This window comes from Opisthorchis viverrini (assembly GCF_000715545.1).
Source record: "Opisthorchis viverrini unplaced genomic scaffold opera_v5_271, whole genome shotgun sequence".
In the NCBI taxonomy this organism is placed as follows: domain Eukaryota; kingdom Metazoa; phylum Platyhelminthes; class Trematoda; order Opisthorchiida; family Opisthorchiidae; genus Opisthorchis; species Opisthorchis viverrini.
In genome coordinates this window covers 59,405-73,195 of record NW_008751929.1, presented here as the reverse complement: position 1 = coordinate 73,195, position 13,791 = coordinate 59,405, and the positions used below count along the sequence as shown (strand labels likewise).

At 41.5% G+C, this 13,791-nt stretch overlaps 1 protein-coding gene across 1 annotated transcript in view; it reads right to left on the bottom strand.

The window, feature by feature from the left end:
* Positions 1-11,758, bottom strand: part of T265_09367 (hypothetical protein) — a gene marked incomplete at both ends in the record, with an annotated part of 47,490 nt that extends 35,732 nt beyond the window's left edge. The window contains 2 exons of the mRNA XM_009175409.1: positions 2,519-2,635; positions 11,478-11,758. Of these exons, the coding sequence (XP_009173673.1) occupies positions 2,519-2,635; positions 11,478-11,561 (201 nt within the window). The remainder of the gene's footprint in view (positions 1-2,518; positions 2,636-11,477) is intronic.
* Between the last annotated feature and the right edge of the window lie 2,033 nt (positions 11,759-13,791).

Below are 13,791 nucleotides of genomic sequence, written 5' to 3'. Positions count from 1 at the left end.
TCGCTTTCTTGACATAACGCCCTATTCATGGTTTTCTGAAAAATCTTTCACAGCCCACGACTAGTTTCGTTTATCTTGTGACTCATTAGATGGGCTTATTTCCCGCATTTCCGGAAAAAAATCTTAAATCCTGCTTAAGCACCTAGTTGTACTCAGCTCCCAAAATATACTCATTTGCAAGCAACATTGGTTGTATTGAAAAATCCAAACAAATCTCGCGTTCGTGGTGCCATTTAAAAAAATATGCTATAGGAATTTCGTTTTGTGTTTCAGTTTCCACGACATTTGAGATATCGCAGCTCAAGTACATCACAGAGTCACTCGTTCAAAAACAGCATCGGTTGAAAATGAGTGTATTAAGGCAAAGTTTTGACCTAATATTTCGCTCATGCTAATACAATTCAAGGTCACTATACTCAACGTTCTTTCTGTAGAAGAAATGTAGGTTTAGGCAGTAATGACGTCTTAATTTGATCAGCACTGATGTGTTGTCGAACTCAGGGGAAGACAAGATATGTGGGTTCGTCACGGTTTTTTGCGCAAGACATTTTCAGCATATCTATTGATTTATTACACTATTAGGTGGATAGCACTGGTTTTATTAATTTTCTGGATCATCATTTTTACTGGTGCACAAGTATCGATACTAATCATTCTCTGAACTTCTTGCGCGGTCTAGACATGGGCGACGGCAGCACCTGAAATGCATTCTGAGCCCATAACTCCTCGAGTCTTGCCACATGGTTATATAGTTTCAGCAGGATAGATAGATTTGGTTAATGCCTGAGAGAGTGTCCATCATAAGACGTTGATGGTGTTGTTGTCATGCGCTTGAATTCTCTTGTATTTTCGATCGGGGAAATCCAGTGGAACCTCACTTTGTTTCTGATAGCATCTCGCACTGCTGTGTATGCAGGCTCACATGGGTGTAAGCTAGCGCTTGCTCATTCTTCATCAAACAAGTGACAGCAACCTAGAGACAAAGACCCAATCTGTAAACCCTTCAGGGACAAACAACCTCGGAGAGTATTCGTCCAACCATGAGTAAACCATATTTGATAAATAAAAAAACTATTACAAATCTCGCACAATCAGTTGTACCTTGGTATTGATGTACGGATGTTTGCAGCATGTTCATACACGCGTGTCTCCATACCAAAACTCTTACCTACGTTGGGATTCATCTTATCGGACTGGTACTGTCTATGGCAAGACTTTGAATGAGACATCTCTCTTTTATCTCATATTCGCCTGTTACCCCTTCGCATTCATCGCTTGCACTCATTTTTTATGTCTGTGACCATGCTCTTCAAAAATGAGCGATAATAATCTAGTAAACTTTAAAACAACTACTGGAAACGCTGTTCTATCCGACTGCGCCATTGTGGAGCAATATTACATAGATCTTAATCAAGATTCTGTTTCCAAAATGCCAAATCATTAAAAAATTTTTATGGTAGATGCTGTTCAAGAAAACACTTCCTAATGAAGGCAGCACAATGCGGCATACCTGTGATCACATCTATAGTCACTAACCCTTTTACTTAGGTGGCGTTACAAAATACTTCTCGATGGCAGATGATGGATAGAGGGTAATTGAAGTCATAATGAGACTGACAATAGGAAATCTATTTCATGGAATTTGTTACTAATCACAACATTTGACTCTGTTGATGAAGTAACCTACACTGCTGAACGATGAATGCTGACAGACGCACCTGGATGCGACTTGCTAATTTTTGTTTACATTTGAAAATAATGAGACGTGGAAAATATTTTCACAGTCGGCGAATACCGCTCGTTTACTACGAATTAGACGGAACGTAATCTGATCAGACAAACGCGGTCAATAGCTCCTAAAGCAGCGACTGAAGGTATATACTGAACATGATCAACTTGTCATTGTAGTCGAGCTTTAGTGTTACAATGGTCCTGTGGGATATACGGACTTAAACTCAGTACTCAAAAGTTCAGCCGCAAAGGTAAGACCAACGATAAGCATCTAGACGAAGGAAAGTGACTCTTAGTACTACGAGATATCGCATTACGAGGCGGTCTTCGGGGTGAAGTTGTACTGTTCTCTGTGGCAGGACTGTGAAAACAGTGAAGCTTTTCTTCAGGTTACCGGCGTCTTTCTCTGGAGAGCTTCATTGCGGAAGACTCAGAATACAACAACAAGCTCCAGGAATTAACGAATAGTGTTGTTTTTGAGGGTCGTTATGTTGTAAAGATATTTTTTTCCGAGAGATCGTTACCATCTGTTTAGAAGTTTTCCTATCAACTTCCATATCTGTTCATGTTTTCAGAATTCAGAAGTGCTGATGCCATTGGCACTTTTTATTACCAGTACGCGACCAACCAAATCGCAGAAATATTACAGCTGCCAACATAAGTGAAACTGATCAATTTGTACCAGAAACCGCGAGGACAATAAACCATCGAGTAAAATACAAAAGTGATCTCGTTACATATCGGCCTTGCGGGAACATTTCATTAATACTATTTTGAAGTGACTCACATTTTTTACCACTCTATATTCGGTGGCTTTTAAGATTTCGTCGGCAGCGTTTTGAACTTTCTTCTCATGTAACAGCTGATATGGGGTTTGTCCGTACTGTGGAATGTTGACGGCTTCCTGTGGGGTAAGAAATAGGTTTTAATTGAGGACGGAGTGTCTTGAGTTAACTCGCTACTTTTATCCAATTCTATGTGGAATGCTTTGTAGTATAGTCTTAGGCTACAATATACGGCAGCAAGTCCCCTTTATTGCAATGTGTTGTGAAAAAAATCAGTGATAGGAGGAGATAAACCAGTTGGCCCCAAGAATGGATTTTGATCAGAAAACTTAAGTAATGTGGTTTTTTAATTTGTTGCAAGAACAACATTCATAAACGAAGAGGCCGTCACGTGTTTCCGCGTCCTATGTTATTTTGCATCTCTGGTGGGACGTTTCACAAAACCTTATAACTTTGCTGCGTTTTAAACCACAAGACTATCGAATTCACGTTCTGTAAAGTGTTGATGTACATGTCTTCATCCAACGCAGTTGAATTGCTGGTAAACTTCTTGTGTACTAATATAAGGAATCCTCAACTAATAACTTTCTGGTGTTTGTTTCCACTTGCAGTGCTTCTATTCGTTTCACTCTTCAGGGTTTTTGCACAAGTGTTACTTCAGCGTGTACATTTTGAACCCATCAAACCTGTCACCTCCATGCTGATCTTTGTATGCACTGCATATATATTATACATTATATATTATATATACACATATATTTTCACATCGGTAAATGTGGAACTTCTAGAATTGTCCGTGTGTCCTTTAAAAGCCAATCAAATGCGTTGGAACCCACGCCAATACTTTTTGATAACAACAATCGGGTTAGATCACAGAAAATAACTCAGGACGCCGAACTGGATCAACAAAAGCTTTCTTGACTCCTTCATTTACTGGACATTGTTGACCTTTTACAGCCAATATCAGCCTTATCTGCTTGTCGAAAACTCCGGTGTTCCTCAAAGGGATAGTATCACACACCTTATGCTTTCTAAGTATATTAGACATCCTTCATTGATTCTTACTCAGTTCCAGTTAGCATACTATCGTCTCCTAATATTCAGGACTCCTTGTAGCACCAGAACGCATTTACCGACCTTTAAACTTTGTCTTTCGCGTGGTATTTCAAGTGCAAATTGTCTAAATGTTTGTTTAAACGTTAACAGTAGTTACCATAAGGAAAGTCGCGAAGCATTAGTGTCAGCGCTTGGACCATCCTGAAATCCTCTGTAAAGTGCTGAAGTAGAATTTCAACTCAGAACTTGTATCCAGAATATTTAGAGGGATAATTTGGAGGACTGGTTGTTATTACATTTATTACCCTAGAATGGGTTTACTGACTAGTTGGTGGTGTTTGAAGGATTTGTAGAATTCAAGTTCACGTCACTTTCTTCTGAGGGATAGCCCAGTGATTACAGCACGAACTTACTGACTGGAAGGTCCGTGTTTCGGAAGTGACCTCTGCCTCCCTACTTCTCCTATCTAAGCTGGGCAACCCGCTCTGCCTCCCTACTTCTCCTATCTAAGCTTGGGCAACCCGACAATATCTCAGCCTTCGAGCTGCTTTCTAACGGCATAGAAGCTAGGCATCGAAAGGGTGTTACAGCTGAACGAATATTTTTATTTACTACTTTCTTTTGAAAAAAACAGCAGCATCTAATTAAAAATTATCCGCGTGGTTGCGTCTTTGGGGCTACCTCACTTGGAAGGTCTGACAGGCTGATCAGTCAGTCAACACAACCAAAACAACTACTGGGTCGTCGTTCGAGTCGTCAAACAAACCAGACAGATCGCTCGTGAGTGAGTCCTAAAGATTTCAATGTGTCTAGGGTGCACCTGTGGAGTTGTAACGCGTTCGTCTTGAGCGTCAGATGTGTGGATTTCAAAGCCTCGCATGGCAAAGGAATCGCGTTATTGACGAGCTCTAATAAGAGAGGAACTCGAGCCCAGAGATTCTCGTTTGCTGTGGACTCATCAGGAGAGGAGAACGACTATTCAAATGAGCGTGATGAGGATGTGGGTTTACTGTCTTCTGATCTCTTACTCGACAGCAGATAGTGTCTGTCAAAGTATTCATTCAAATGGCCCTGTCTGACCTGTACCATCTCTGTGCTGTCCCGTATTTCCAAGCATTCCGTGATTATTGGTAGTTACTTCTGGAAGATTTTGCTAGACGCCCACGGCACCCTAAACTTTCAACGTCCACCATGGTGGGAGCTAAACGCCGTTTAAATTAATTTTTACGCATACAATTGTTCGCACCTTATTTATCCTGCACTTTCACGAATGTCAAGGTTTCCTAATGAAATATTAAAGCCAGTCATTTGGATTTTTATATTCTTGAGTCACTGGTTCTTTATTCACTCCTTACTTGGAAGTTCTGCCTAATTCTTGGATCACGAACCTCCACAGAACGTGGCAAGGCATTACACACTAATTGCGCATTAAATTAACAGTGGACCACCAATTACCACCGCACATGCACACAAACAGTCTAAGAGATTCTGTCGGGCGCTGCAGAGCAGTAGCGTGAAAACTAGGTGTCACATATGCGACACCGTGTGAATAATGGACATTCCGACCAACTGCTTCGTGATATCTGGTTGAATTACTCCCCGTTGTGAACTTTTTCCGTACCTTTCCAAGTTTTAGTTATGTGCATAGTTTCACTACATCGGCATCGATTCTTAGGTGGCTGAGAACTACTCTCTACACACACTGATTCATACACTAGCATTACGTGGAATTCAGATGAATTTTTCTCCAACGTTTGCAGGTACTTTGATGAAAAAACAATTCGACCGGCATACGGAACGATTCTGTCGGGCGCTGCAGAGCAGTAGCGTGAAAACTAGGTGTCACATATGCGACACCGTGTGAATAATGGACATTCCGACCAACTGCTTCGTGATATCTGGTTGAATTACTCCCCGTTGTGAACTTTTTCCGTACCTTTCCAAGTTTTAGTTATGTGCATAGTTTCACTACATCGGCATCGATTCTTAGGTGGCTGAGAACTACTCTCTACACACACTGATTCATACACTAGCATTACGTGGAATTCAGATGAATTTTTCTCCAACGTTTGCAGGTACTTTGATGAAAAAACAATTCGACCGGCGAAAATACGGAACGAATTTTTCAACGTGGAATGCCACACTGACACTTTCGTTGCATCTTCGTCTGGTTACAAATGGACCGGTCTGGGTGTCACCTTCTGCGTTACGTCACATTACTCCCACTATGGTAAAACTAGAAACCGAAAACTTCAAACATAGGACGGTATGACCGTATGCGTAAAAGGACAGGCCGTACATCCATTGATGTATACTCATCTTTCCATTCGCATGCAACCGGTTCACAGATCAGGAGAGTTACGTTTACAGTTACTGTACCTCGTCCCAAGAAAAAATAAACATCGTCAAAGTCTCGATGAGATACTTCACCATCCGCATGTGTTTTTCTTCCACCTCTTCGTGCTTAATCATCTTCATCATCATCTTCACCATCATCATCATCATCGTCATCATCTTCGCCATCATCAAAACCAACATGATTATCCTCAGTATTATGATCATCATCATCGTCATCATCATCAAAGACAGCAACATCAGTGTTGGCACTGATACTTCACTGCCGTACATGCTCACTATCCCACTAGAATCACCTGAGAATGTTGCTTGAGTACACCATCATCATCATCTTCACCATCATCAAAACCAACATGATCATACTCAGCATTATCATAACTTTTTACTTACGAAAAAACAGATAAGCAACTTAAACACTGCGATCAGTATTTCCAAAAAAAAACCGCCGCGACAGCAGTACAGCTGTGGATAGAAACGACGCATAAACGGAACAAGTTTGAAAAGGGAATGTTGATGCTGTTCTGGTATTTGGAGAGCTGTCATCTGCAAAAACGTAAGCACCATGTCAAGGTGTTCTAGCACGATAATGGGAACTGTCTTGAAGCACATATTTGTGGGTATCTTATCAGATTTGATGTTCCACATGACTCAGCACCTGAACGGAAAATAACCACGACCTGTATAGAAATTCCAATTGTTAGTTATCGGTATGTTAGCCAGTAAGAGCGATGTCCTGTTGTGTAGTGAGCAACGTGGGAGTGCAGTCACGCGGATCTCACAGGGGAGGATGTACCACTCATATTCATCTGCTTGTACCAAGTGATATCCCCGTACTGGAATTTATTTTGAAGTATGATCCAGATCATATTTATTTACTTATTTATCTTTGCAACATCTAACTGGTAGACACCTTTCAAGTGCAGCATGTGGTTAACACATGGTGCCTGTAGGATGAAAAACTATGAAGGTTCATTGTTTGTTCAATCAGGAAGTCATTTCTGGTGACAGATTCTGAAGACAGAGGATTTCGTATAGGTTTAAACCTTTTACAACCGATTAGTATGGCTTACTCACTCACAAAATCGCTTATTTGGCTTGGTAAGGTCGAAAGCGAAAAGATGAGCTTTTTTCAGCTAGGAGAATTGCACAGAAAAACTCGGCAGTGTCAGCCAGCTCATAAACATAAAGCAATTGGACAATAAAAGTCACATAACTAGAGAGAGAGTTGGGGAAATTGAGAAGCCTCGTATGTCGAGTTACAGCCTGGGAACAATGAGGTTGAGATAAATCATATTTGTTGTGTATTTACATATTACAGATCAGGTTAGCCGGTACCTAACCTGTTTTTCTTTGTAATTCGTTCACAATCTACAAGGTTCCTTCTGACTTGACACAATTATCTGAAACCGTAGTTACTTAGTATTGACATTTTTATCGTGTAACTTTACTCCTGTCAGTCTCTGTGTCAATTCTGATGATCTTGGTTGTTACTTTGAAAAGTATTGGGGGTCCTTGCCTCACTGGCAGCTGAAAATCCTGTTCACCTTTATTCTTCTTTTATTTTGTGTAGTAATTTCCACACACATTCCACAGCCAGAAGTAGGCTGCACAAAATCGTATGTTAGCAATAATATCGTGCATGTATCATGCGTACGTGAGATTGAGTCCATGCTTAGTACCAGCACACATAAAATAGTTATTTCAGGCGATATTTTGCGAAATACTTGGGAAAATGCTTCTGAATGGGTGAATACAACTGGCTCAAGGTTTCTGGGACCATGTATGAATCATTGGGTGCCACGGGATTTCGTGACAATTCTTTCGCTCAGAAAATAAAAGGGAGATATAAGCGTTCTCTGCCACGGTTTACATTCGAATTTGTCCTCAAAATAGCCTAGTTACCTTTGCACCTTCACACAGTGAGTTCATCCTGAGGAGAATCATTATGCTTCGTAGTGTCCAAAATCCACAAACTTCGTCATAGGCATAACTGGTAGAGGGTGAAGTTTAACTACAGCTTTTGCTCATTCAGCCGACGGAACCGCCCGTTAGCTTTCAAGACCACAGGTTGGAGAAGATGCACCGTAGATCACGAGCAAGGCCAACAGCCTCGTCCTCAAACTTGATGCAGGCGCAGTTACAGGACCCTATACTACGGAACACTCCAGCCTTCTTGTTGGACGGTAGAATTATTATGGACACGTTGGTAGACAAATAATTGTGGATATCACGGCACTGATTCGATAGACCAAGTCTAAATTAATCGCTGTATTATCTTAGAGATCTGAAGACTGTCTATGATACCCTATGAACATAACAGGAAAGTGACTGTCAAATACTGAAAGCAACATTCGAGCTACATCAGTACATTAGGCTTGCTTCAGTAGACGATCTACTCGTCAGGGATGGGAAGGATGTACTAAACTATATCGTAACGTGTAAGCAGTGCCAGTTGACAAGGGCGGACACAACAGAAGTAACTCACCCAGTAGGACCTATTCTTATGTAATAAATCGGTGAGCTATGGTCCTCCAATGTCAAGGGACTCTTCCAGGTGACAATCGGTGGCAATCAGTAAGTTGTGGTAATGACAAAACACCTTTCGCGATGGTGTGGTAATGACAAAACACCTGTCGCGATGGATCAAGGCGGTAACAGTAACAAGTCAGCGGGTAACTACGATCAACGGAATGATGATTCGCGATATTGTGGTGAACAGAAGGATGCCAAAGGTGGTCTTTCGAGATTAAGCAGCCACGCTCATAAAGTGAAGAAACCAGGAGTTGCTTGTCGCAGCTCGGTATTGCTCAGCTAAGGACGGTACCCTGCAGCTAACAAACCGCGTTTCTAGGGAAACGCAACAACCGAACTGCCAACGAATGACTGGCTCCCAAAGGAGACGACTGGGAATTAAACCAACTTCTGGTTTTGTTAGTCAACCCAGTTATCCACAGGTAGATCACCATTTATTTGATCTACCGTAGCAACCCACACTTCCCCGATGATAAATAGATCGGGTTATAGACGACTACAAGCTTGTTTCCAGAAGAGTTTAAATAGCAAAGGAGAGAGACGAGCAAACTGGACAGCTTTCAGGGAATTTGCAACATCTAACTGGTAGACACCTTTCAAGTGCAGCATGTGGTTAACACATGGTGCCTGTAGGATGAAAAACTATGAAGGTTCATTGTTTGTTCAATCAGGAAGTCATTTCTGGTGACAGATTCTGAAGACAGAGGATTTCGTATAGGTTTAAACCTTTTACAACCGATTAGTATGGCTTACTCACTCACAAAATCGCTTATTTGGCTTGGTAAGGTCGAAAGCGAAAAGATGAGCTTTTTTCAGCTAGGAGAATTGCACAGAAAAACTCGGCAGTGTCAGCCAGCTCATAAACATAAAGCAATTGGACAATAAAAGTCACATAACTAGAGAGAGAGAGTTGGGGAAATTGAGAAGCCTCGTACGTCGAGTTACAGCCTGGGAACAATGAGGTTGAGATAAATCATATTTGTTGTGTATTTACATATTACGGTTAGCCGGTACCTAACCTGTTTTTTTTTGTAATTCGTTCACAATCTACAAGGTTCCTTCTGACTTGGCACAATTATCTGAAACCGTAGTTACTTAGTATTGACACCATAGTGGCCCTTGGGATGAACGCAAGAGTACATTGCTTGGCAACTGTTGACACGCGCTAAGGGGGCATATGCCGGGCCTTATGTTCCATTTAGTCAACGAATTGATCAAAACCCGACATAATGGATTTCAGTGAACAACCAAGTGACAGGATAACAGACCTAACTTGGAAGACTTGGGTAGCCGACCGCCTTAACTGGTGCGGAATATTTCATTGGCGAATTGCTTGGTTTTAATCGTTCCCCTAGCAGGCAGCTTAACCCAAATAAAAATGAGGTTTCAAATAAATGCATGTACTCGGGACCCACAGTCTAGATGGCATCGAAGTTATGGTGTTACCTTAGGACCGCAAGGCACATTGTTCCAGTCCAATCTCTGCCCCTGTCTAAGTTTAGGTGACTTTGCAGTATCTCAGCCCTCGTGCTTTCCTCTGGTGGGATGGTAGCTAGGCACCGAAAAGATGCTACAGCTGAGCGATACACACCCAGGTCCTAAAACCTAAACCATAGCTTTGATCCGCCACTGTCTCTAATTCATAAAAACCCAGACGTGCTATTCTGCTTCAGCCTTTGAGGCAATTTATCACCTGTTCTACTTGCAGGATATCAAAAAAATATAGCATGAAACTAAAATCGCTCTTAGTACTTCCGTCATGATACCTTTGTTTTGGCATTCGACATTTCCTTAAAATCTCCGTACCACATATGACGTCACTAAATCTTGGTTTCGTATGCAAATTTATTTTCGGCTCTAGCCATTCCACCGACAGTTAGATTACACTATCATTTCAAAGACTAAAATCAACGTCTTTCAGCACAAAACGTATCACATGTATTTTCTACTTTATCAGATTCAGTAGTACCATAAACTGCTTCTGTAGAAGATACGTTTGTCAATCTAAACAAACAACCCGAAGACAATCTATTCAGTGTCGAAGAATTGCATGTCCTGAGATATACGAAGCGCAGAGCTGGAGGAACAGGATTCTACACCGCGAATTCAATTTAGTGTCTTTAACTCTCCAGATGCTGGTGTCTACAGAAAATTTGCACGTTTACATTGCGTTTCATAATGAGCCTGAATTCATCTAACTGGAAGACTGTGACCACGCCCGTGTGAGAAACATCGTAACCGTATGACTCATGCTCTGCACTGATATCCCAACGGCTTCGCCCACAGAAGGCGCGAAACGCTTTTTCACTAACCGGAAAAGCTCCTTGAGCCACCGATTACTTGCTTGACGTACATATCGTATTGATGCCACTATGACACTGAAATTTACTATGTCAGGGATCAGTTTAAGTTGGTAAGTTAGATTCAAAGACCCGCGCAACTCTGAATGGCTATTTGATATTCCACCCTGTCAACGGGCTAATAGAGTATATCAGTTATGAAGAGTATTCCTGCCCGGGGGCATAGCATATTTTCCGTTTGAAATGACTCACTGAAATCCAATAGACCAAAATCAAAACTTGCTATCCACCTACCCCAGCATGTTCGAGTGAACGTAAAGACATATTTGGACAACGTCAAAGATAAAAACAATCCATGATTTGCTTCACTTTTTATTAACCTTTTACTCTCGGATAGTGTTCTACTTAAGGAAATAAAATAGAGTCAATAGGGTCCTCTTGATATATTATGGTAACCCTCTGAATTGGCCCTCTACGAAGAGAGAGAGAGAGAGGCGAGGTACCGAATTCCAACCGACATGGACTAGTTCAGCTAATCTTTTATCCCATTCCTAGTGATTTTTCCTTGATAAAGCGTGATAAACGTCAGAAACTATAAAACATATGGAAACTTTTCAGATGGGCACAAGAAAAGAAGTTGAAATTAATTTATCCAGAGAGAAAATCATTTGAATGCCAAAAAACGAACTGCAAATGCGGCCTATGAGAAATCGCTTACTTTCAAGTCATTTATGTAAGTATCAATCGATTCTTGTTGTGAACGATAATCCGGGATGATCTGTGCATATATTCGACGAGCCATGACCCACTAGAGTATGGAAATTAATTTCCTGGTTTCACAAAAGTCCAACAAATGGAACTTCTACTTGAGAGGAAATGGTGCAAAGGTGATTGGTTTCTTCTTCATTATATACTTCCCAGGTAACGCATTCTTCCTGCTGCTTACATTGCTAAAAAAGACGAGACTGCTTTAGTCGTCAGCTGATCCGTCAATCGTCCTGCGGTGATGAATGACAAAAATGCTGTTTGATGAGTTGTGTTGTGTAAATATATTGGGTATTGTTGATCTGACGGAGCGGGATGCACCAGTCGGATGGTGCTATACCGTAGTGCTGTTAAGAATCCACCGTCTTCATGCCAGTGATTGGCGAATCATGATGAACGGGATAAGATTTTGTTATGCAGACCATTCCGGAAACATATTTTCGTACATAGAAAGCACTTCTGTTAGAATGTAGGTTTTCATTGACTGAGAGGTTTCGATTCGGGAGGAAGGAACAATGGCATAAGTCGTTTTAAACGCCTTGTGCGTTCAGCTGACAAACACCTAAGTACTCACAAAGGTTCTATCATCTTTTAAGGAGTTAAAGCTGCGGTAATTCAGTGGTCTTCTACATACGTTGGGCGAACTAAAAATGTGACTACACACTTCTGTTCGAGTGCAGTTTCCTAGCTGTTCACCTACGAGAATTATTTTTAACTTGGTATGTGAAAAATCCCGAGAAAACCCCTTGTTCGTATGCAGTCATACTGACGGAAATAAAGCGGTTCAGAGCGCAGTAATCGTGCACCTACATAAAGTCACACGGTGTGTTCAAATTGAATATTATTAAGGTGCATGACCATCAGGTTTCTGAAGGATGTCACCTGCATGTCTAACGAAGTGCGGTTCCTTTTACTTTCTAAATAAACTATAGAGTGTTTGCTCAACACAAGGTCTCACGGAGCCTCGGACCAGGCTTTCGTGCTGCGAGTGTNAAACCCCTTGTTCGTATGCAGTCATACTGACTGAAATAAAGCTGTTCAGAGCGCAGTAATCGTGCACCTACATAAAGTCACACGGTGTGTTCAAATTGAATATTATTAAGGTGCATGACCATCAGGTTTCTGAAGGATGTCACCTGCATGTCTAACGAAGTGCGGTTCCTTTTACTTTCTAAATAAACTATAGAGTGTTTGCTCAACACAAGGTCTCACGGAGCCTCGGACCAGGCTTTCGTGCTGCGAGTGTTGCCCTGTAACAAAAGGCAGAGTAGCACAGTATTGGTACAGAAGTCAACATCCCACTAATCTCCCGTGAGCCTTAATTTTTTTACAGTCAGTTATAGTAGCCGGACTGACAGACTCGAAACGGCAGGAACTTCTCACCATCAAAGGTAAAGTGATGGTGGAACAGGCGGTTGTTTCGATCTTATGGGGCTGCACAATGCAAGTGGTGGATAACAAAGGCGAAGCCCGTTCTCAGTCAGCAGGTCTGAATAATTCGTATGGTGCGTAACAGAAGGTTCTCCGATAAAGTTCAGACCGGTGCCAGGATTCATACAAAGTTACTGTATCCAAAGTACACCACAATATCATATCTGACATAAATGTGAGTTGAGTTGCTGACCGTGTGAATAGGATAGGGTGTCTAGGTTGTAATATCACCAGTAAAGAATAACGATGACGGTCCCTGGATTCCATGTTCCTTTTACAAACGCGAACTGGACTTCTTTATGCCAGATGTGAAGCTAATATGGATGGACATCTGCATGTACATATGGTGTTTATGGTGAAAGGAAAAACCGAGCTTAAATTCCTGTGAAGAAAAAAGACCTCTGGATCACACAAAGGCGTACTGTGAAATCATCTAATGCCCATAGTCATAGGAAGAAGGGGTAGTAGATATAGTGTAAAATCCCCATTAGAGGAAAATATTTCAGGACAGAGAGCATCCGACCGGAAATCAGTGTTCAAATAGTGTACACCAAAGATTTTTTACCACGCAAGTTACGATGGCACTACCAATATCGCCTGAGTCGACCAAAACAACCCCGTTGTTTCAGAGCTAAGCAGTGGGAATCCCCCAGGACTGGATGTCAAAACACCCCATAGGAGCGTTGGAAGGAAGTTTGGGATGACTATAGTTAGACGAGTAAATACAAGCAGCATTTAATCCCCCTTTCCAACTTGAATCTATCACAAATGGAGGTGAAAGGGGCATCCCAGCCTCTCGTATCTAAATCTAGAATATGCCATCGGGAACAAACTTG